The sequence below is a fragment of the Dermacentor andersoni genome, chromosome 3 (assembly GCF_023375885.2).
Source record: "Dermacentor andersoni chromosome 3, qqDerAnde1_hic_scaffold, whole genome shotgun sequence".
NCBI classification, from domain to species: Eukaryota; Metazoa; Arthropoda; class Arachnida; order Ixodida; family Ixodidae; genus Dermacentor; species Dermacentor andersoni.
The window spans coordinates 44,884,252-44,909,519 of record NC_092816.1 but is presented as its reverse complement, the minus strand read 5'-3'; the positions used below and the strand labels follow the sequence as shown (position 1 = coordinate 44,909,519).

At 46.3% G+C, this 25,268-nt stretch overlaps 1 protein-coding gene across 2 annotated transcripts in view; it reads right to left on the bottom strand.

The window, feature by feature from the left end:
• The window catches only part of Myo61F (unconventional myosin 61F), a 138,291-nt gene that overhangs the window by 13,282 nt on the left and 99,741 nt on the right, over positions 1-25,268 (bottom strand). The window contains exons 2-17 of one of the 2 annotated variants that reach the window (XM_050166641.3): positions 18,012-18,140; positions 16,072-16,187; positions 10,807-11,005; positions 9,273-9,353; positions 8,115-8,294; positions 6,478-6,576; positions 6,055-6,165; positions 5,549-5,620; positions 4,848-4,967; positions 4,645-4,718; positions 4,293-4,398; positions 3,794-3,874; positions 2,583-2,720; positions 2,308-2,356; positions 943-1,070; positions 700-805 (exon numbers count right to left, since the gene is read on the bottom strand). In XM_050166641.3, the coding sequence (XP_050022598.1) occupies positions 700-805; positions 943-1,070; positions 2,308-2,356; positions 2,583-2,720; positions 3,794-3,874; positions 4,293-4,398; positions 4,645-4,718; positions 4,848-4,967; positions 5,549-5,620; positions 6,055-6,165; positions 6,478-6,576; positions 8,115-8,294; positions 9,273-9,353; positions 10,807-11,005; positions 16,072-16,187; positions 18,012-18,140 (1,789 nt within the window). Of the gene's footprint in view, positions 1-699; positions 806-942; positions 1,071-2,307; positions 2,357-2,582; positions 2,721-3,793; positions 3,875-4,292; positions 4,399-4,644; positions 4,722-4,847; positions 4,968-5,548; positions 5,621-6,054; positions 6,166-6,477; positions 6,577-8,114; positions 8,295-9,272; positions 9,354-10,806; positions 11,006-16,071; positions 16,188-18,011; positions 18,141-25,268 lie in introns of both variants that reach the window. The other variant, XM_050166634.2, reaches the window with a different exon arrangement.

The following is a 25,268-nucleotide window of genomic DNA, read 5'->3' as shown; positions in this document are numbered from 1 at the left end:
CAATCTTGATCACTAATACATTTGTGTATGTTTTGCAGTCAGGTGTCCTTGGAAACTAGAAGCCATACCACTGACAGGTTTATTTTTTTATATGAAAGTCAACTATGTTCATGAGCACATTGAAAAAATAGGACGAAAAAAGTGCAGCATGATTGTAGCAACTGGCCTGCTGTTGCAAGCACTGCTTCCACTTTTTGAGGCCCAACCTCTTCACATTTGCCGTGATGCAGGGAGATGGAATTGCTCATATATATAGATTAGCAAATAGATAGTAGGTAGTACATAGATAGTACTAGGCACAAAGATACTAGGTTTGGTGAAAGATGTTGCAAAATATATTTATAAAGTTTCCTGGGCAATGGTCAATGCTTCTTGTGCACTTCAAGTGTACCACAGTGCAGCCCACGTCACCACCTCGTAGACCAATTCCAGGCCCATGTGTCAGAAGACAAAATGTTATCTAAGAAAGTTCACACTTTGGACGCAGCTTCACAAGAAGGATGGACACACCAAGTGTCACCAGCATACAGTGTTGAATATATGTGTCACCGGCCTTCGTAGATAAAGTCTTGTCACATGGCACACAGGCTTGGAGTTAATTAGGAGGTGTTGGCTATCCACTATGCATAGTTCAATTCCTTATGAGAACTCAATATTTCCCATCTCTATCATAGCCACATGCACTTTAAAAACACTTACATGCCTGCTTGTAGTCGTTTGGTTTGATGCAACGCACATACCAAGGCTCTTTGGACATCAAGATCTCCATCAGTTCCTGCAAACTCAGCTTGAACTGTGTGGCTGCCTGGAAAGGGATTTGAAAAAAATGTTTGGATGTGATCTTGATGCTTACATTGCATCTTGCACAGTGTGAAAGAAGTTAATGGTGTGACTTTTTTGTGGACACAAGGTATCCTCTGAACTTAAGTGGTGTGCCCTTACTGTGGGTGGTCGTTTCTTGCTCAGAAGTTCAGACTCTGGAAAAGCATCCTTGATGATGCTGTTGCCAGCCCCAGCCATTGCTTTCTTTAAGTCACGGAACAGCAAGTCATTGTTCTTGTCAAGAAATCCTGAAAAAATAAACAAAGGAAGAAGATCTTAACACAGATCTGTCCATGCAGCACTATCGAGCCAATACGGCAACCAACACTGACCAGGAGGCACTCGAGCAGTTTGAGGGTGCAATAAAAAATGGCTGTGGCTTAGCTAAGGTTAAGCCCAGGATGCGAAGCATACTAGCCTTTATTTTAGTTGTTGAACCACTGTTTAGCCTGGTGAACTGCTGTTGCTTGGCTATATTTGGTTCGGCTAGTAGAAAAAACAACTCATGCGTTACTCTGCTTCGCCTTCAAGAGTGGAACGCGACAGCGTTCCCATCGACCCGCCAAGGGGTGTAAGACAATGGGCTACGGCGCAGCGACTACGCGCCCCGCATTGGACGCGGTGAGCGTCGAGCAACGCAGCGTTCGGCGCGGCAACGAAATGTGCGCCTGAGCAAGCGACGCACGCCTGAGCCTTAGAAACAGGTCGTTTCTAAGGCAACACCGCATTCACTAGAGGCGCTTTTGTACCGCTTCAAAGCATCGTACTCGTGGCTCAGTGGTAGCGTCTCCGTCTCACACTCCGGAGACCCTGGTTCGATTCCCACCCAGCCCATCTTGCAAGAGATGAGCCAAAGCCACCTAGAAAAAGCGCAGCTGCTTATATACCGCCACGACGCGGCGAGCGACGGCGCGAGTTGGAGCCCAGTTTCTCCTCTGTCGTGACGTCACGGTGTCACGTGGTATTGAAGGCGACACCGCCGCGCCTGAGGAGCTGGGTTGAGCTCTAGTAATATGCTTCGCATAAAATATGCTAACACCATGTGGTAGAGAGGCCATGAAAATGCCATGACATTCTAAACACTTACAGACAGGCACCTGTATCAATGTTTGCTTTATCTCGATGCATCCAGCCAAGATCTGTCCATTGCAATGCATGCTAGAGGAGCACGTGTGCTCCTATGTTCTAGCATGCTGGTGTCTATAGTCAGGTCAGGAGCTCGACACGTGTGCCTCAAAATGAGCGGTGAAGTTGCTGACACAGAATTAAAGTATGTGCTTCTGAAAACTGCTTCCCGTGTACTCGCTAGGCTGTGTTATGGCATTAGTGTTGGCAGGCAAAGTTTCAGTGCTGCTTGCCCATACTGCCTTCAGAAATCAAATTAGAATGTCATAGCTTCTGGGTCACGACTGCAGGCCATATACTGCCTTGTTTATTTTACCCTATTGTTATTAATATTTACTATTAGTATTTACCCCTGCTCACCTTCTATCTTGTAGGTGACATCACCAGCATAATGGATGAGGCGGAACTCCTGCACAGAAAGAGCAAGACAAGGCAATGACATCACTTCATGTGTTGGAATAGTATAAGGAGATGGATTTCAGGAGTTACTGAATTTTCAGATGATGCCGTAAAGTGCCCTTATCAATGAAAATGAAGATGGACGCCTCACTTCTCTCACTTGCAAGAGGCAGTAAAAACAATGAGCAGACATATAAATACACAGCACTAAATAGGTCAACTTCAGTGTTACTCACATCCCTTCCAATGTTCTTCTTCAGCTTGTTGCTTGCAAGGTTATGGGTAACAAAGTGAGGATGCATGCGAATGGTCTGTTCCATCTTGAAGAGAAATGTCTTGTCTGTGGCACCACCAGGCCTGAGACACTCCTCGTCCTGCAAAGGATATCAGCTCATGTCACTTTCTTCATGTTAGTACAGTACAGTAATTCACTCAGTGATTTCATCATTCGTTTATTCAACCTGACATCGTAGGCATGCTGCAGTCACTCACTAGATCTAGTTGATGTCAAAGGGACACTAAAGAGAAACGCTATATCAGTGAAGATAGATAAAGTATGCTTTAAAAACCATATATTCATTAATTTTACAGAAATATACTGATTGTTAAAGGAGAAACTGAAAGTCAAAGTTCAATTTTGTTTAATTTCATGCCAAATATTTCAAAAAGCCATCAAAATATTTTGTTACATATTTGGCCGTCGTGGCTCAGCAATAGTTCTTAAAATTTGCTAGGTTCAGTCATTAGCTCTTTTAGAATACAATGTAGTTCATCTTTATTAATAAAAAAATAACTAGATCCAAACAGATGTGTTCCACGACTTCACCATGGGGAGGTGCAGGAAATTCAAGGTAGCATGGCCACCCATCTTTCATTCTTGCATCTTTTCTGGCTTACCAAGCACCTTCTCACAGTAAAAGTGGCTTTTTTGCTATTGCATGCTACTACACAGCTCAAATAGCTTTTGCCTTTAGTGTACCTCTAGGTTATCACACTTATCTTAACTAAGAAAGGCTAAAAGGAGCACGAAAGCATAGCTTAGCAAATGGTGTAACACAGCCTGTACTGCCAGCAGCAAATAATGATGTGTTACAGTACAGTGATGTGTGATGTGTTACAGTACAGTGACACGTGTCATATACTTCGAGAAACAGCGAAAGCCTGCAAACAGCGCAAAGGTACTCAGAGCCATCAGTATGAACTAACCACGAGCGACAAATATTCCCAGCTCACTAGTTATCTGGCATAAAAGGCACCCAAGGACAAGAGACATCACTATTTCGCTCACTACACTCTACAAAAGCATGTAGAACCGCAGTACAAAAAGTTTTTCTCCGGGTCAGATTTTGCTTTCACGTGTAGCATGCACAGATTACACATAATTGTCATCACGGATATAAACGTGGTTCACACAGGTCTCTTCGGCATAGTAAACATAGGCTCTCACCAACAAAGAGATGATCCCCTTGTGCTTTTCCTCCACAAGATCGCAGATGACTTTGTTGTTGAAGTAGTTGATTGGCGTCCACTGCACAGAAACGTGTCAAGGTTCGCTTTTCATCTCATGTTTTTGGTGAGCAATGATGAGTAACCTTTCCTATGTTTTCCACATTACAAATCTTCAATTACTGCTATGTCTGACAGTTGCATACGCTTATCTTCGAAGCTAAGCATATTTTCCTCCACAAAAGATAACAGAGATTTAGACTACTGTGCACATTCATTTATCTCGCATGGGGATATATCATCAGTTGTGCTGATGCAATTTACTAGCGTTGATTACCAGTTGGAACACTATGAACATTACTCTGCAAACATCTGTAAGTGGCGTGTGTGGAACAGTCTCTCGCATGTAATGCTTGGACTGGTAATGAGTTAAATTGTGTCAGCATAGCACTTGAAGTGCATTCTGCTGTGTTATACATGTGTGAAACTGTATTGCATACCTCAATTCCTTCTCTGTAGTACTCCTCCTGTTCGGACTTCAGCGTGAGCTCAATGAAAAGCTGCTGCAGCTTTTCGTTGCAGTAGTTGATGCAAAACTGCTCAAAGCTGCAGAAGGAAACCAGAACAGAGCAGTTTTGCACAATGCACTAGCCATAAAGAAGTAACGTGACTTTAATTAGAACATTTGTAGGAAGCTTAAGTACATGCATTTATGAAAGCAACACACAAACTTCCTGTATTAGGCAGTGGGAGTGTTCATGTACAGGTCTCAAACAATATTTTTATGGAAATAGTTCTAGCAATTGCAAGCCAATGACAGCAAAAGTTTTTCAATAAAAGAAAAGAGTGAACCTGTTTTTCTTGAAGACCTCGAATCCATAGATGTCCAGCAAACCCATCAAAGTCCTCCGTTCAGATGAGCGAGTCTTCTAAAAGTAAGTACACTGCACATTAATTGTAAGCAACTTAACTCTTTACATACATATCAAGTATGGCCCTTATAAGAGTGTAATAGTCATGTACAAGAAAATGACATGCAAAAGTTAGGTACTTACCAGGGGCTTTAATGACTGGTTTATTTTTTCGACCAGCCATTTGAAGAGGCGTTCATAGATTGCTTTGGCCAGTGCGTCTCGGGCATAGATGGCTTGATCACGGTTCAGCGGTGTTGTCACCTGGAACATGAATCGCACTCTCACTATTCCCATTCCTGTGTTCTTGCTCAGACCTCGGTGATGCACGTATGCACAGTTTAACTTTCGACGCAAGGTGGCAGCCATGAACAGAACCCTGGCAGATAAGTCCAGGTTACTCTATGTCACTCCAAGATTCCAAAATCAGCGCCAAAGTTGTGGTACTGGCAGCATTTTAGCATATTACCATTGTGTGCACAGCATGGTATCCTGGCATCGTTTTAGCATTCTTGTGATTGAGAAAGAGAGAGAGAGTTTAGTGGAAGCTGAAGATGTCCTCCATGCTTTAATGCTGAGTTCGCTACTTCAGATGAGTTGTTTGAATTGACATGGAGCAGGCAAAAAAATAAACAAAGGCAAAAAATAAAAGCTGTGAATAAACAAACAAATCAAACACCAACAACTTACATAGAAGAACGTCTGTAAGTCCTGGCTAGTGTAAATATAATGGCAGGGACCCTGTGGCTTGGACTGTGCCTCCATTTAATTCTGTCTCGGCACCCTCGGAAATCACCAGTCTATACTTTTATTCTGTAGCAAACGAACAATGAAGTTCATCTTACCAGCTCTCCTCTTGCTTCAATTGTCCGATTCGTCAAAGCATCTCTCAGAACTTCCTCAGGACAGCACAGCAACTGAAATAATTTTAGAATAAAAAGTGAAAAGAAAGAACTACAGACCTCAGGCGGAAAAAATGAAATTTGTATGTATTGCTGGTGTGAATTGACACGGTGGAAGTCACAGTATTTATAACGTAAATAACAAACTTCATTAGACTGCAACTTCCAGTGAATAACACTGAGTCTAAAAATTTGAGAGCAGTAGCTAAATTTCTGGTATCTCGTGGTGTTACGGCTCATGCTAGTTTTATTGGCACATAACCACATTCTTGGTCACCTAATAGCAGTGCTATATATGTTATTTGTTAACATCAACAGAAAGAAAAGGAGTTACAATTTTAAAATTGCAGCTATTTAATGTAAACAAGGAACTCGTATAGTATTGAAATTTTTTTGTGTGGTGTACAAATTGAAAGGAAGGATATACGTAAAGCAGCAAGGACACTTACTTTTGCAATGGCTGCAACAGGCTTGTCCTGTGCAATAATGGCTTCACCATTCTCCTCGACAAATCCCGTGTTGCCAAGGTGCAGGACTGTAGCGACTATAGAAAATATTTCCTGAAAAGTTGTTTTGCAAAGTTTGTAAGTTTCTCAAGTCACAGAAACCTGTACTGGCTTGAAGTCATCAGTTTTAGCACCTGAAGAAGTGTGCCCCAACCTTGTGTCAACGTTTTGGCGTTTACGTTGTTATAATGATGCCACAGCCCATACAAAAATACCCTTGTTATATCCAGTATTTGTTATGAGCACACATTCATTTCATGCATCACAGATTAGCATCATTATAGCCATGTTCGTTATACTGAGGTTTGACTGTATGTGCGTCCCACCTTATTGTCTGCAGACATTTCATTATGCAGTTCGACTTACCTCTTCTTCCTTGAGTGAAAAGTCAATCACTGATAGGGCATCCCTGACAACTCTAAACTGAGTTGTATCATCAACTCCAAACACTTCTGTGCTGTCTCCCTGAAAAATCAAACACAGGAGAAAAGTAAAAAAAAGCAACACTAATAAAATCTGCTTTCCTCAACTTTACTGCAATAACATCCCAAAATATGTGCACTACTGTGTATAAAATTTTAAATATAATGTAAGAAAATGATTGACCAATTAGAAGATCATTCTATATTAGTACTAACCTACCTCAGAAAAAAACAAGAGGTTTTAGATTAAGTGAAGTACTTAAGATTAGCAAGAGCATACAGTATTCTGTTTTCTTATCTTCTTTCCTTGCCAATTCGCCTAACACTTGTTCTAAAGTTTTTTCTTGGTCAGTGAGGCAGTGACTATATGAAAAAGTAGAGAGCACTAGCGGCCACTGCTTGTGAAACTAAATATGATAGGTGAGATTATTTCTGTCCATATAAGTTGAGAATCTCCAGGCCAGGTTGAGCAAACATGGCTGTTCAGAGGCAATACTGTTCAGCTCTGCATTGGGCTAACAAATGAATGACAGTGCAAGCATAGAGAGCTGCTAGTATTTGAAATAATTAATCAGTACAACCACAAACTTTCAACAGCACCTCAGGGATTACACAGAAAAGTGAGTGGTATATAGTATTACTAACTACTGTCTTACTCTGCAACCAACACCAGATTCTGCATGCCATATCAACCTACAAAAGTGATTTGGTGATGCAGTACACAATAAGGTGCAGTACATCAAAAGGCACCAGAGGCTCATTGTGGATGGGCAATGCAGCTTATCTGAACCACAGAAATGATTCAAATTATTAGTTGTATTGCGGGAGCACAATATTTTCAGACAACTGTTGAAATGCACTTATATGCAAGGTCACATGTAATATTTGTGAAAATGCCTATTTATAAAATCCCTGTCAAACTCTGCCATCGAAACCATGTTGCTGCAAATGGTTGACACCCTGCAGTTCCTATTCTCTGGTTTAAATATACCAGTTGTGCAGACAGCTGCGAAAATAATGGCAGTTATAGAATGTCTCCTGGCTATGGTGCAGTAGCCTCGACCCCCGACCGCAAAGATGTGTATGCTGTGACGTGTGTACATGCGTGCTGGACAGGAACACTATACTGTGCAGCTCTCGTCATCAACTTCACCACGTCACTCTCCTTCCTGTTCACATCCTATCTCTGTTGCTCCCCCAAATCTCTTCACCAGTGTGGAGTAGCAGTCCGGAGGTACTTCACTCAGGCTGACCTCTCCACGTTCCGGCCATTGAAATTCCTCCCTTTCTCTCCCTACGAAATGCAACGTTTTGTACAGCAGACCATTTTATTTAATGCAGCAATTCGTAACACACTTTTAATTGTACACTAGGCTGTTCATTTGAACACCCAAGTGTTCTTTACACGAGCCAGCCATAGATACAGAGGACAACTTAATGCCTATGAATGGCGCGACTGCTTCTATTCCATTGCAGTTCCTATCAGTCTGGTGGCCGTCATGAAAAGCACACTTGACAGCAGAAACTTCTTATCGCATCTTCCACCTAATAACAAAACAGTCACTTCATGAAATACAGTACCTGGTTGAGGTAATAGTAGAACGTGGGGTCCCTACGCAGAGACAGCTTCTCGAGGAGTGCATCCTCAGCGCCTGCAATGAGCTGGTAGAAGATGTGGAAGTTGCGCTCGCCTGAACCTTGCTGCACCACACGAGATTTCTCCAGCAGGTAGTTAAGGATATGACCTCCCACGGGGGCACCCTGTGTGGTGATAGCACACAGGATATATGCATCACCAGCTGACAGCATCGCTATGCTGTCGCTTACATATGAGACAACTAACTCATCTAAGTTATAACCAAATCAGGTAGTCACACACAGACGGAAAAAAAAGCACCCATTGAGTTCTGTGAAAATTCTTAGGCTGGAGAAACTTTAGAAGCAACTGATCACTGCCTTTAAACAGGCAATGTGTATGCATCCTTTTACATGTGGAGCTCTATAGCTTACTGGTTGCACATATGAAATGCAACTCTACAGCGTCACATTTCATGCCTTTGTTGCCTAATTGCTCATAGGGACATCTGCCTGCCAACCTCCAGAACAAAAAAAAAAAAGGATAAATAAAGACAGAATCATGCTCTTTGCAGTTTTGAGCCATTTACTGTGGTTGGCAGTTAACGTTAGGTTGTTTTCATTTGCTCTGCTTTTCTTACTGCTCATACAGAAGTTCAATCTTCACTCTGTTGTTGGAAGTACGCTCAGTCTTGGTCCTGCATCAATTCCGTTATAGCTTCAAATTCTGGCGCAGTGTTTCTCCGTCCTGCCTTCATTTACACCATTTCTTAAGTTATTTAAGGAATTCAAATTGTCTCCCTTACTTGAAGTTTCACAATTCATATCTTCATAGTTTCAATTTTCTTGTACTTTCCTTTTTCCAAATCTTGTCTAATTATCTTGTCCCATTTATTCATGATGACTACTCAAAGCTGGCGGAATGGGTGAGACATATCACAGTATAACTGTTACATACAAACTTGCTTTCGAAGAATTTAACTGTCGATAACTATAAAATGAAACTGACTTTCCTCAAGGAAATTTTGTATAAAGCCCATCGATATTCACAAGGCTCAAGGTGCTTTCTTCCAGGTTGCAACTGACAGTGATGTAGGCTTAAAGCTATGAAAAAAAAAAAGTGAGCTCACCAAGAAGTCAAACTGAAAAAAAAAGTTAGCTCACCAAGTAGTCAAACTCGATGTCCATGTATTTGCCAAATCGACTGGAATTGTCATTCCGGTTTGTCTTGGCATTACCAAAAGCCTGCAAGAGATGTTCATAATGCTTGTGTCAAGTAATTTATTTTCCTCCTTTTAGTTCTCTCAAACGACAGTGCCTGGACGTCGAACGCTGTGTGAGTATTTATTTATTATTATTTATTTATTGAGTACCTGCATCGCCCTGGAAGGCATTACAGCAGGGGGGTACATACATGTCTACATCAATTGACACTCATTTCAACACACAAAGTGCGGTAAAACTTTTCATTACTTTGTATACCAACAACATTTGCCGGGAATGAATGAATGTTTGGTGTTTAATGGCGCAAGGGCCATGTATGGCCAAAGAGCGCCATGCCGTTAATATTTAACAGGAGCATTCCACTCCGTCGTGGTCCTATAAAAAATTCATAACGCAAGGTGTCACTTTTAAAAGGAATTTCATGGAGTTTAAAGGCGCAATTCACTTTCGTTTCGCAACAAAAACAGGCTGACAAACTAAAGAAATAATCATCAATCTCAAACAAAACAAAAAATGATAATGTTCAGCAAACGTGTTTTGCCGCAAACCACATGTGCTAACGGAGAAGTCAGCTTCTTCTTTCTTGTCAACACTGTTCTTGATTAGCTCTGATTATCTAAGCCAAACAATATGGCTGCAAAAGTCATTTAGTTTTCCTGAGAATGAATTTAAAGATTGATTGCATTCCCGACTGGTGACTTTCTACTGGCCACCCTGTGTTTGTGACGTGAGAGACCACTGTCGCTAAAACCGTCGCTGTCTAGTTCGGAAAATCTGTAAAAGCTCCCTTGTCGTCAGGAGACATCATCGCTTCAATTCTTTGTCGCTATCGCCACGTGTACTGCGTATTTAACAGGCATTCTGCGTGTTTACATTATGGTAGTGCAGGATCTGACGTCATCGACTCATCGTGACGTCCCACGAAGCAGCTACTCGTTTCGGTTTCGGTATTTCCTTTAATGGTTATTTAAAAATATTGAAGAATTTCTAAGCAAACTGAACCACCCTACCGGTGGCAGGACTGTCAATGCCATCTGAACATGACAATACCCGAACATGGTTTAAAAAAACGCCGGTGTTGCCCTTAAAGGCGTCAACTCTCACGGCATGGAAAAATAAATAAACAAACTATAAGAAATTTCTATTTCGTCGCCGATTGCACTGAACCCAAGAAATAGTACGTTGTACTTTTCTAACGAACATTCGTTGAGTTTACATTTTTAAGGGAAAAAAAAAAGGGGGGGGGGACATGTTTTTCAACGGAGACCATGTAAATCAGTTTTCGCCGCAGTACTCAGCTGCTAGCGGTGAAGCATCAACACAGAAGGCTCGAGATGGGAAAGAGACCGACCATCAAGAGCGGGAAAGAAAGAAAAGAAACACAGGCAGAAAACGGCGTGGATCATAAGAGACTACGAACAGCGATTACGGGGGAAAGGAGTGGAAGCCGAGAGGCGGCGGGGGGAATCGTCACCTCAAGCACCGGGTTGGACTGTAGCAGCTTGTCCTTGACGCGTTCGACGGCGTCCGAGTGGTGGCTGGCGGCGGCCACGTAGTGCAGCACCTTCTTGGAGGCCTCGGTCTTGCCCGCGCCGCTCTCGCCCGAGATGAGGATGCACTGGTCGCGGCACTCCTCGTGCATGCTCGTGTAGGCGGCGTCGGATATGGCGAACCTGCACGAGGAGGAGGACGACGGTGGTGTTGTGTGGGGCGTTCCGGGGGCACGCTTAGCTGCTTCCCCGCTCCTGGCTGATTGATGCTAGCGGAAACGCTCCTCGCACTCCAACGCGACGGCACAAAAATCAACGTGACCGACCGACCGACCGACCGATTGATTGATTGATTGATTGATTGATTGATTGATTGATTGATTGATTGATTGATTGATTGATTGATTGATTGATTGATTGATTGATTGATTGATTGATTGATTGATTGATTGACTGACTGACTGACTGACTGACTGACTGACTGACTGATTGATTGATTGATTGATACCTTCTCTTGCTGGGATAGTTGGCGTATTACGTTGACTTTTTGTTTCCCCGCCACACAACCCGACAATTAATTGACTCTTTTGTCTCTTTACATCTACGATACCTTGTTGTGTGGTTCAAAAAGAAAAGCAAGGAGATCGGCCGACTGATTTGTTGGAATGAATGGTTGGGTTAATGAAGTTCTTCCTCTATTAGATCAAGTAATCGACTGGCTTACTGGCTGCTTAGCTCTTAGATGTATTGAATCAATCAACCGATCTACTGAATCAATCAATGAACGTCAACCAATCGATTCGATGATCGATTTTAATAACCCATAACTGTGGGCAAAACTACTTTTAACCCCAACGTGGTCTTTAAAAGAGGTTTCGAAATACGTGAGCTATTTTTTTTTTATGCATAGTACTGCGAAATGCGAGGCGCAGGAGTGCGTACAGACCACTTCAATCCAGCGCTGCGGATTTCTATTGCGCATCCCGACGAGGAATTTACAATTAAACAGACATCCCTCGCGTTTCATTTTATTCTTGCGCCACGTAGCTACAGCCCCCCTGAATGAATTAAAGATTTATTCGCCCCTATCAATTAGGTAATGGAGCCGAAACAGAAAAGTTACAAAAATAAGAACAAAGGTAGCGTGCAGCTTGAGGTCATAAACAATAATCTCAGCACATCATCTCATCACTAATCAAACGAGACACACAGGATCACAGATATTTTCTCTGACGGGATGCAACACATGTTGACGCGCTGTCAACGAAAGGCAAGGCCGGAACCATTTTGAAATCGCTACGCAATATTCACAGTGATCAAACCTGGATGCCAACGGCACAACGAGGGCCACGCCGACATTGCACCCACACGTGTTTAATGTGCACAACAGTTACCGTGTGACGAACTATGCGTGCTGTATAGTAAAGGTCGTAATTTTTGCTGCGGTAGAATCGTCGCGATTTTCACGAATCCTCTATACCGTGCGCGACCAGCACGACACTAGCCACGCAACACTGCACTGTTCCAAGCACTAAACGTGAGATTTGACAAAAAAAAAAAGTTGTGCACGGCCAATTAGCAGGTCACTGCACAAGCATAGGGTCGCACATCCGCTGTTTGAGCGCACGGAGTATTGAACTATTTTATTACGCGGTTCTCGGGATTCCCATGTCGTAAAACTAAATCACACCCATAAGGACATTTTATGTCTAACTCGCACCGGCCTTTTTTTATTGGAGAGCTTTAGGTAGGGTACGCAACTAGGGGCGACCGTACTACGCATGCGCAGACTCGGACGTAGGGGTCTGCGCATGCGAAGTACCGTGGCCCCAAGCCGCTTGCGTCCCCTAATCTCTCTATTGGCACCCTCGAAAAGCTTTTAAGAGCGAATTTTACATTACGCCGTAGAGTTGCCAACGGTGCCTCGCATCGACGGACTGCATGCTGCCTCTCGACGAGCGCGATCACGTGTCGGCCATTACCGCGTGGCCGTGTCACCGCATTCTGCTGAACTGCGTCAGGGACCGCGGATGCCCGCGAACGGCAAAAAATAGACCCTGCGGCAGCGCACATGCGGAGGTCTCGAAACGCTGTTGACTTGTTTTCGACTTCCGCCGCAAAGCTTCCGCCAGATGTCAAGCGCTCTTTTTTCTCGGTTCCTTTTTTTTTTTTTTCCTTTCGCGCGCGTACGCATGCCGTGTGTGCCGGAGAGAGAGAGAGAGAGAGAGCAACAACGCAATAAAAAAAAAGAGGCCGCAGAGGCATCAACGCGCTGTTCCAAAATGCGATGCGTACATGCATTAACGGGACAACAGTAAATCCGTTGAGACTGGCATATGGCGTACTCTTCCAGAACTCTATTTTTGCGCATTTTATGGGAACATGCTAATTGCTCTAATCATGCAAAACGGAGGCAGAACTTTGTTGTTGTTGTGTGCGTGTGCGTGAGTGTGCGTGTGCGTGTGCGTGTGCGTGTGCGTTTGCGTTTGCGTGTGCGTGTGCGCGCGCGTGTGTGTGTGTGTGTGTGTGTGTGTGTGTGTGTGTGTGTGTGTGTGTGTGTGTGTGTGTGTGTGTGTGTGTGTGTGTGTGTGTGTGTGTGTGTGTGTGTGTGTGTGTGTGTGTGTGTGTGTGTGTGTGTGTGTGTGTGTGTGTGTGTGTGTTTTAAGATACACGCAGATAGAGCAGTGCCGTGCGCTAAGGGTGACGTCGCGACTTTCAAAAGTACTTTCTCGTTCGAGCGAAAGGAAGTTAATCGAAACTTGCTAGGTTGCGCCCGTGGTTCCTTTAGCTCGCAATACGCTACTTATTTATCGATTAACAAACTTCTTGACGTCGCGGTCACGGGGGAAGCTGTAGTGCGGGAACTTCGAGGCAGCGTCGTGAATAGTTCTTCGGTCTTTCTTTCTTTCTTTTTTCTGGCTCACAAAGCTCTCCTCTCCTGGTAAGAACGACCTTCACACTGTTACAATGCGACCACTACGATCACCGTCGCCAGCTACGACGACTGGATCCACCCGGTTTGCGACTCGGCCCTTTGCAAAGCGATACTGCAGTCGCTGGTAGCCTTAATATACCGATGAAACCGGACTGATCCGTCGCTGTTTAACTTTCCCCTCCCCTCAGTGACCCAATTATGCAGAAATGCAATCCATAATAAAGTCTTAACTCTCTCTCTCTCTCGATCGCTATTGCAGAAAACTAACTTATACATACAACCTGATTCATTATTAGTGTTTAGTTTCCCTTTAAGCTGCAGCGGTACAGATCATCGGGTCAGGGTATACTTTTGATCGACATAGGCAATAAACTTCCGAACTATATAATCAGCCCGTCCACTTTAAATACAGTAGCCTATACTTACGGCACGTGACCCAGTTTAGGCTATTCTCTACTGTACCTCTTCGGCCTTCCCTATATGCAATGCCTGGGCGTTTAGAAGCACGTAATTGCAGCGAATGGGGCTGCGCGTAACGGCGGCGCGACAGACATCTCGAGAGATGTGCGATAACGGAGAGCTTTCTCCGACTGACCTATAGACCGCTGCGTTCACCGCCAGCTCACGCTGCAGGAATCTCGCCGCCTTTATTACTTTAGCTTCGCGCATTTCGCCCACTGATAAAAAAAATAAAATAAAGCGAACTGGCAATGCCTCTGCATCGCATCGTGTCGATAACTACGTTCGCGGGCCACACCGACAGCGGAAACGGCAAACATCTATGCAGTCAGAAGCGGGTACGTATAGAAATAGTTAAACGGCAGCTATACACGGACACCAAACAGCGTTGTGGACAGCCTACGCAGCTATAGCTGTTCGCTAGTTCCTTTTTTCCTAAGTGCACAGCGGAATGGAACAGGCTGCCCGAAGAGCAAGCACGCTGCCAAAATGAAGAGTAGTTTATATCCGTGCTGTAACCTCTTCTGCTGTAACGCCCAAGGGCAATGAGGGCTAAGTCCTTCTTCATTGAAGAAAGAAAGAAGAAAAGCACTTCTGAGCCGAACTCGCGAAGCGAGTCGTTGGTTCTTTGTGTTTTGTAATTACTTTCCTTATGTTACACGTATATATGACCTTCAGCTGCTCTATTTGTGTAGTGACAAGGACAAAATGCTGGGTGAAATGGTGCAGAATCGTGATATTAAAAAGCACGAGCGTACGAAAAAAAGAACGAAAAAATGTAACGACAATATTCTTTGGGGTCAGTGACGTCACACTGATGCAATGGCGCTGAGGTTTCGGCGCGAGAAATAAGGAAATGGAAAGTTCCACCTTCGTTTTGTTCAGTAATAATCAACCTAGCTTCTGCCGCCAAAATTACCGACATTTTAATATTGTGGAATTATCCATGCGAAAGCCTGAAGTGGCTCGTTACAATGGCTCATACCCGAATAAAGCGACGTCTTGTACAGTGGTGCAAAAATATCATCATCATGAAGGGCTCATACCCCCTTAAGCAAGCAAATATGCAATGGTTGAATATGAATGAAGAAAGAACGAAGGAAAGAAAGAAAGGGAGAAGAAAATATATGAACGAAAGAACCTGTAGGTAGAGCATTAGGAGCTCGCATGTGTCGCTGAGGAGGTTGATCTACAGCGCCTTACGTTTATTTCGCACTGAGGCGGCGGCTCGTTATGTCTGACCCCTGTGATTGTATAACTTAATGCATTACCAGGTATGCCGCAGGCTTTCGTCTTCACATATTAGAGGAGCGTAACATGCTGCCGAACGTTTTTCACTTCTCCTTTATTGCACACTGAATTAGATCTGATGACAGTCCAATGTTTTGTTTTAGTTGTTTGTCTGCAGACATAACTTTATTTATTGCCGTGTGTTCCCCTCACGCAATGCTCTTTCGGAAGCCCTGTGATGTACCATAGATGAAAAAGTGAAATGAAACGAAAAAAAGAAGAAAGTTCTTGAAAATACAGTAGGCGAAAGAATATTTAACCTGGCGAAACTGATTCAGTGTTGCTCTTCGTAGCGTGCGTCCATTTTAAGCTTTTCAGTCCTCCATAGTCCACCTGAATACAAGAGGCGTCATTCAGATTGGTTCAGCACTGACCATACGAACGCTAAGAAGAAGGATCATTTTACCACTGATGAACCGATTTGAACGACTGAATCGGAAGTCACAATCTCCGGCGGTTGTGCGCCAGAGGCGGTACCCTTTAACTTTAGATACAAACAAACAAACAAACAAAACAAAACAAACGCATGCGCCCAAAGAAGGCGTGTCAGGGCGACGTGACTCACACGTGCGGCGGCAGTTCGTAGAAGTTGGCATTCCGGTAGAGGTTGACGTAGTCGTCGCTATATATGTCGACGCGCCGGTATGGGTTCACCGAGACCAGTACGGGCCCAATGTAGGTCTGCGGAAAGGAGAAGACAGGGGGGGGGGGGGGGGGGGGGTGAGAGAGTGCGCATGCGCAGATAGGGCGATTCAGCTGGGCGACGCGAAGCAACATAGGGTGCCTCAATAGAGAACTTTAGTTTAGGAGAAGCAAGCGGCTTGTGTACGCAGGAACTAGGGGCGACGGTACTGCGCATGCGCTGACTCAGACGTAGGGGTCTGCGCATGCGCAGGACCGTGGTCCCTAGTTCTTGCGTACGCAAGCCGCTTGCGTCCCCTAAGCTAAAGCTCTCTAATGTCCTGCTCCTCCGCCAATCCGGAGCGGGGGAGGAGGTGCGCGCATTGAGGCACCTTATAGAGTAACAGGTGCCACCGATATGGTCGCATTTGCGAGTCAAGCTGCCGTTGCGTTGTGCGAACAACATTCACGCGTGGCGAAGTTGGAACGTATACGACAATCGCCGTAAGAAAGCAATAATGGGAAAACTGGACCTGTAGAACGCCCTCCGTCACGAGACACGTTATTATTTTTTTTACTTTAAAACGGTTCTTTCACTTTCGTTTAAGCGCCGCTTGCAGTGATCCTTCGGAGATTGTTTGCCGCGTTTTACCACTTCAACAGAACTGACACATTAATGTCGGGATATACGTCACACACGCTGAATAAAATGCGCCGTCGCTTAAACAACGAATAAGGGAAACAGGTAACGTTGTCCATGTGGTAAAGCAGGACGAGAGCCGGACCAACCTAGGCCTAGTACAACAAGCCCTATGCATGAAAGGCTAGTTGTTGGGCACCGATTGTGTAGGGCTTGGAGACTCCCCATTGTGTGTGAAATTTTCTACCTCCCCCTCTTTTTTATCTTTATAATTCTCACAAAGCTTTAGCCACGGCTATCATAGACGTGGGCGGCAGTTTTCGTTTAAGCAGGACCCAAACTATTTTGCAGCCTCTTATCCCCTGACGAGGTGAGTGGATGAGGTGAGGCGGAAAAGAAGGGGGGGGGGGGGAACTACCCTTCCGCCTCACCTCGCCCACTTTTGTTTTCGCGTGCTTACATCAGGGGCTTTTCGCAGACCTAAGAACAGACGTGAAAGGCAACCGCAGATTATAAGAGTTATTATTTATTCAATAATACCTTATCGCACATGTGCAGTTTTGTGCTATCAGCTATTCTGAAAAGTGTATTTTGCCTCCTTGTAGCACAAACAAAGACTCTTTAAAGAGTTGCATCTTGCTAGAACTGGATAACAAGCTCCACAAAAGACTTGCATTGTGCTTTTCAAGGCACCACTAGGCATTACGAGCTCAGGATGATAAGAAACACGAATAATCTGAGCAAAGGTACTAGCGTCTTCCCATCTTATCCTTACGTATTTAAACTAAATGGAGTAGCCAGCCGGTTAACCTCCCCACCTTTCATTTATCATTTGCTCTCTCTCTTTTTCACTCTAAACTAAATGCCTGCATTCTTTCAAAGCCAATGCTGAGCCATCGAAGCACAGATGGCAGACAGCGAAATCGCGCGCTCGGCAAAAGAAAATTGCAACAATCGTGGAAGGCGCTCACGGGATACATGGAACTAATGAACGACTGCACACACGATCGTGTAGTGTAGGACGAGGGTGCTGGGGGCATGGCCTCTCTGATACCTCCGCCCCCCCCCCCCCCACCCCCCTTCCGTTGTACGCGTGCCTGTGACGACTCGTCATAAATGGATCCGCATGTGCTCCCACCGCGCGCGCCCTTTGTAGTAAACAGTGCCCCACGCCCCCCCCCCCCCCCCCCCCCAAAGAAAAAAAAGAGAAAAAGAACAGTGCGCGCTCCTTGCGCGTGACTCACGTAGATGAGGTCCTCGGTGAAGCGCTTCCGGAGGTTCTCCACGAAGGCCTGCTCGCTCTCGAAGTCCTCGAGCAGCACGAAGTCCTGCACCCCGACCCGGTCGCGGGAGTGCAGGGCGTTCTCCATCGCCTGCGTTCAACAGAGAGATGTGCTCAGTGTGAGGGGGGTATGCATGCTCACGAGCGCGGAACAACAACAACAACACTAATAATCTGGATAAGTCGTCACGATAGGCCGTCGCTACCCGCTCTCCCCCCTTACTATACTATATACCCATACTCTATGCGCGCTCGCGTAGCCTAAAAATTGCCTATCACTCCGTTAACGTCCTCTCCCAGCGATTTCCAGCCAACCAGGTAACGAGTAAACCATACCTACTTGGTCGGCTTTAACCTTTTCTAAGCTCGACGTTATTCACAGCCGGCGCCCACCCAGCGTGCACATAAGTAGCGCATTCCGAGGCACAAGGAAACCGTATAATATCAACCAGTACGTTAAAATGCGTTCGTGCTGATGATGTAAATTTTAATGACAGGTTAGCCGAGCAAGAGGCTTGACGTGCTACCGCAGGTTTAATATATAACGAGAAATCAAAGAACTAGAGAAAAGGGGGAGAGAACGCACACATACACTAGCACGAAAACTCGAAAGGACCAGCTATTTATATACAGCAACGTCCTGCCCCCCGAGTCCGACGACTCCATGGAAACGCGTGCAGGCGTCCTTATCTAATATGCATCTAACCACCCGGCGCCAGTGACTGCCGCCTCCCTTCGCTTGGCACCCGTTCGAATCGGTTAGTCTAGAGGAGCCCCTTGTTGCCCGTTCTGCGCATAAACTGCAAAACCCACGCTTCTGCCCCTTAATTTCAACCGGAATATGAGACAACGCTGTTTGATTTCCTACACATATCGCCATCACCCTATATCTCGTAGCGTTATTCCGGTAATTATTCCTTTCATCGGCCGCGGCGTGGTCCATATATGTACAATCAAACTCGACGACATACGCGGACAAAAAAAAAAAAAAAGCGCCAGTGGCGATTTAACGGTAAATGTTAGAGAAATTCGTTAGCATTGCGTCGCAGCTCTTTCGGGTCCCGGATGCTTAAACCGCGTTCACCACATTGCAACATGATGTTCAGGCCCTCACTCGTCAACACGTCACTGACGGTGGTCATGCTCCGGATCACCGCCAGTTGCACATGTATACACATATACATGCATATACACGCTCTTATAAGCTCTCCCGTTTGCCCTCTGCCTCTACCACGTGACCGGCTTCGCACACTTCACACTCGTACACTTTCTTGCACTTTGACACTCCTAATGCTAACGCGTAAAAAAAAAAAAAAGAAGACAACGAAAACAACGTCTCAAAACTGGAATGACGCACCTGGGTAGAGCTGCACAAATTCCGTTAAGCAGATCGCCACCAATGAAACGCTTCTCGGAGACGACGGCACGATTTGTCTGGTCCATTCGTGCCGCTTTGTTCACACACGTATACTTGCACACGGGTAAAACGAGGGCTGCTACGAACGTCGTCGGACCGGTTTCTGACAGTGATACATGCGGTGAAACAACTGTCACGTAAACGCACACGCCCCTGTGCCAACGACTCGGAACTATACACGCGCTCCCGCTGGCGTAAAAATAGGCATTACGTCCGAGCCCGAGGAAGTTACCGTGCCCGCTTCGTCACATATCGCCTATGCGGTCGAATCCCCGGTCCACGTTATACAGCGAACAGTACGGACACGTGCCCCAGCTTGTGAGTTGGCGACTCTGACACAAAGCGGCGTGTAGTATACCCATTTGCGAATGGGCCGTGAAAATTCGTCACTGTATATAAGTTGGTTTTAAAGGGGCAAGCAGACCAACACGCAAACATGTGAGGTGTGCGAATTCTCGACCGCGTAAACGGGTAAACTTACATATGTGAAACGAGGGGAGTAGTGTAGTAGTAGTAATAGTAACGATGTAGTAGTAGTAATAGTAACGATGATTTAAGGCCGGCATTTTCTCCCCGCACTTGAAAGGTTCTTGCTAGGAGTTTCTTCTGCGGATCCTCAAGAAGAGCTTCCCTTTCAATGCAAGAGCTTCGGCTTGGGCGCGACCGCAGAAAGTGTTCGATGTCATTCATTCATTCATTCATTCATTCATTCGTCAATAACGGCCGAGTTTAACTGCTTTATGTCATGGCCCGGGCGAAAGAAACGACCGCTGATCACGCGGAAACGGTGGCACACACAGGCCGATCTTTCGCTTGTCGTGTATATTTTATAACGTTCTGCTTGTCTGTCTATGTTTCCGTTCGAAACCGCACGGCCGTGTTGGTTATGGGCGGCCGTGGCTTTCTGCCGCCCAGAGCGATCGAGGTCGCGGTTTCGTTCCCAGACCGCGGCGACCGCATTCCTATGGCAGCGGAGTCCCCAAAACGCCTGCGTATTGAGATTTGTACTTTACGGAAGACCAGATGTTATGTGACTAGCGTGTATCTTATCTTTTCCCCCTCGTCTGTCAAAGGTAAAGGCTAGTCAACGCTAACGACTAGTCGACATTTAACTTCCGTGAATTGTCTATTAACTTTATGCGGTCGTGATTAGCGAAAGTCGAGTCCCTCGGTTTCCCCCTTCTCTCGTTCACGCACACTCGCACACACGCACGCACACGCACGCACACACACACACGCGCACGCGCACACGCACACGCACGCGCACGCGCACGCGCGCGCACGCACGCACGCACACACACGCACACGCACACAAACACACACACACACACACACACACACACACAATTTTCAGCGGTATGCTTTCTCGCTTCGGAGCCGCCTTACCGCCGTTTCTCTATAAGTGCGAAGTATGGCGTGCGGCTACTCGGAGTCTTCATGAAAACAGGTTCAAAAGTTAGTTATTTTTCTCCGCAGCCTCCCTCTCTCCATTCCTCTTTGTTGGTTTGTTTCTTTATTGTTTCTTTCTTTCATTCTTTCTTTTTCTTTTCTACACGGCTGTGTGTAATCCCCTGAGAAGCATTATTTACTCAGGCAGAAAATTGGTGGAACAGTGAAGTGGGGGGGGGGGTTCTTTTAATGAATGGAAGGTTGCCCTCGCAACCACTTGCGAGCGACCGTTGACTTTGCAAGAAGAAAAATTGCGGAGGCGGTGGCATTGAGTGAACGGTCACGGTTTAGGCATGGGTCGTTTGCCTACATACACTGACAACTCTGGTGGTGCGACCCGCAAATAGCGGCGCTTTGCCGCCGTTCCCAATTGTCCCGCAACGTCAAGACAGCGGCCCAAAAGCGCAGAAGGAGTGAGAGAGAGAGTCCTTGACACGAAAACGAGTTTTGCAGTATAAGAGCGAACCCAAGACGCCCAACGGGCGTGCAGGCCTCGATTAACCATTAACGCGCGCCGGACCGCGCAACCGTAACGCTGCAGCCACTGTTTACACGCACAAAATAGAGCGATCAAGGCTATAGAACGGTGCGCTACCACGCTGCGCTATATAGCCCTCAGGTTTCTTTGAAGACGTCGTTAACCCTTTCTTTCTTTGCAGAGGTTCTTCTGTTTCGCAAAGGTCGTTGGGACCATTCGCACGATTTAGTCACGCCCGAGCGCACTCTGGGAAAGCCGAATGCGCCGAGAAATAATGCTGTATAGCTCCGCCTCAAGGACTTTACGCATATAACGTAACACGCGACGCTCGCGCTGGTATAATCTCTCCTCAATTCCCTTCCCCACGCAGAGTAGCATGTCGGCGATGTCTGTACGCCGGCTAAAATCTCTGCCTTACATTAAAGGGCAACCCCCTCCCTCTCTCTCTCTCTCGCCCGGCGTTGTGCAATGGTTGTGTATGAACGGCCTTTATTTTTTGCCTGATTCACCGATCGGTTCGTGCAATGAATAGCGGGCGGACATGGAATTTAACAGCCCGCGATAAAAACGCGCGGAGGCCGCGATTGAGACCTTGGCTCGTTGTTGCTCTGTATATACGGAAGTCCATATATCACTTAACCAGCGATATCGCTGGCAGATAAGGGCCTTAAACGTTTCATCTGCGCACATTCGTCCACTAATGCGCGGTTTCGCTGTCGTAATGCGCGATCCGAGCGCAAGAGAGTCGGGGTGCAGGGAGGAAGTAGCGCGCGCAGTTTATACGAAACAATTCTGAAGGAGCCATGAAGTTCTTAGGTCTGAGATAATATAGATAACACGTTATTAATGATCACGAGCGCAAACGGAGATCGAGAATTTTTCTTTTTCTTCTTCTTAATCTCGAGCACGTGTTGCGAAATCCAACCGTTCCATGGCCGGACATTTTAAACCTCGTTCCGGGCTTTTGGTGTACACTGCAAGTCACTGCAGAAATTCGATTAAAGTTGCCATGGCTTCAATGTCCTGGTAAAATTTAAGCGCAAATGTGTAGTTCTCTAAGGCACTGGGGGTTGCCGCGTCGGGGTTTGTAAACTTCCCATGTTTCAAAGTTATTCTGTCTATACTGCAGTTCATGTAGACTTCTCAACGGGCCGCAGTTTGAAATAAGTCAGAAAATGAGTGAGTGAGTGAGTGAGTGAGTGAGTGAGTGAGTGAGTGAGTGAGTGAGTGAGTGAGTGAGTGAGTGAGTGAGTGAGTGAGTGAGTGAGTTGTGGAGATGGAGTCGAAGCCTGGATCACGTGGGGGGTCATCGCTGCGTCGATGCGTCTCCTTCACCTCTCGCCTGACGGTGCAGCGGCGCGGGCATAGCGATGGCGGGATTGCACGGAAAGTACCCTCGTATGTAGTGCGTTTATGACCAAACCTCGGTTTTCAGGACTGATCGCATTCACTCGGCGTATCGGCCTCGTTCTCTATGCCAGTCGGCTGCCGCGTGTATGCCCCAGACTGCACGCAGTGATATACGAAAAGTTCAGCGTCTCACACCGACCTGCTCCTCGCCCGTGTGTACGTACAATATATCACGAGCGCTGCGCCCTGGATTCCGCTTTCCATTCAGCGTTCTCTTATGCTTGCCACTCTCGCCCGCTGCGTGCTCTCGGCTGTATGCATGTCCGTCAATAAGTGCGATGTGCGGGCGCATCATCATCATCATCATCCTGGTTACGCCCACTGCAGGGCAAAGGCCTCTCCCATACTTCTCCAACTACTCCGGTCATGTACTAATTGTGGCCATGTCGTCCCTGCAAACTTCTTAATCTCATCCGCCCACCTAACTTTCTACCGCCCCCTGCTACGCTTCCCTTCCCTTGGAATCCAGTCCGTAACCCTTAATGACCATCGGTTATCTTCCCGCCTCATTACATGTCCTGCCCATGCCCATTTCTTTTTCTTGATTTCAACTAAGATGTCATTAACTCGCGTTTGTTCCCTCACCCAATCTGCTCTTTTCTTATCCCTTAAGGTTACACCCATCATTCTTCTTTCCATAGCTCGTTGCGTCGTCCTCAACTTAAGTAGAACCCTTTTCGTAAGCCTCCAGGTTTCTGCCCCGTAGGTGAGTACTGTAGGCGGGCGCATAGAGTACACGTATTATCTGTTGACGGTATACGCTCGACGCCTTCGGCGCTGAAGCATGCGCCTTTGGGATGAGGGTCCATATACAGCAAACGTGTCTGTATAAAGGTACACTTCGGCGAACGCCGAAATGTACTATATATATATATATATATATATATATATATATATATATATATATATATATATATATATATATATAGAGAGAGAGAGAGAGAGAGAGAGAGAGAGAGATGAAATGCAGGCGCGATACGCGTGCGCCATCAATAAGCGAGAAGTCCGGTTCGTCCCAGGCTCCAGTTTTGCAGCAGAAACAGCCTCTCCTCGGATATACGCGCACGTGCGAGTCGCGAGAGACGTTCGCCCGCGTTTCACAGACGATAAAGCTGCCGAACGGCATACATTTCCGCCATCTCTTTTATGGAGGCAAAGCTCGGTATTATGACCGTTTATCGACGGAGCATCTAAACGGCTCGCGTGCATTCTTTCGGCGCATCGCCTTCTTTTTTTTTTTCCCGCGAGATAAATCTCCGCTCGCGCTTGTGCGCGTCTACAGAAACTCGCGTCACGAGGGCAGTTTATTTAACGACCTACTTTCTCACGCGCATACTGACCGCGATAACGCTTAATGTATATAGCACAAAACTCGCCATGAAACGATGCTTCTGGCGGCTTCCTATTAAAAAGAAAAAAAAAGAGAAACTACGAACACAGAAAGACACACACATGCGCGTTCACGCACGCGCGCAGAAAGGCTCGCAAGAAAGCCGGACTCGTTCTTTTTTCTTTTTTTCTTGCACATCTGGCTGACCATAGCCGGCGTCCAGTGGCGCTCGCAATTCCTATTCACCATGCGCGATGGCTCTGGGCCCGCTGCTCGGCTTCCCTGCCGCGCAGTAGTGTATCGCGCGGAAAGCACAGACCAGGGGAGTCAAGCCAGACACGTACGTACTCACTTCCCTTCCAGGCGTGATAATCTTGCCACGATTCTCTTTTCTTTTTCTTGCAAGGTGCACTGCGCGCGCGTGCGTGTGTATCCATACGAATGTACTGCACACAGTTTAACGAACTCCATACAGCGCAGTGAACTCCGCGGCTCCCGTCAGCCAATGAGCGTGTAACGAGAACGGGTTACATGTTTCGGAGAAAGATACACAAGACACGCCTTATACCTTTCGCCGTTAATCCGTCCGCGGCATCCTTCCTTCCGTTCAACCAGCGTAGCGCGGAGGATTAAGCGGCGGATAAATGGCCGAGCCTTCTCCCTGGATATCGCTCCTGACTGGCTAAAGCAACTCGCAGCCTACGCCGTACTGCACACAACTCGTGAGACGTAGTACAAGGCGCGCGCGCGCGGCGCGTCTGACAGGTGAGGTGCTGTGTGGGCGTCGTGGCGTGGCCTGCAATATATACCTCGCACTGCGCCACGCCAGGCCGCACGCTGTCAGCAACAAATCAGCGTATGTAGGCCGCGAAACACACGAGCCGGCGTATAGGTTGCAAGAAACGGAATACGCAGCCAAAAAAAAGCCCATTAGTCCACAACGTCGTGCACGGATTGAATTAAGTACACGCTCCGGCCAGCTCCAACAGCGCCCGGTGTGATCACACACGTCGCCGGCTTATTGTGGCACTTGGAAGCCCGCTTCTCACTTTCTTTTTTTCTCTCTCTGTGAATTCGGTATGTCTTCAAACCAAATAATAATGCACACAGTGAGATGTCCGACATACATCTCGTT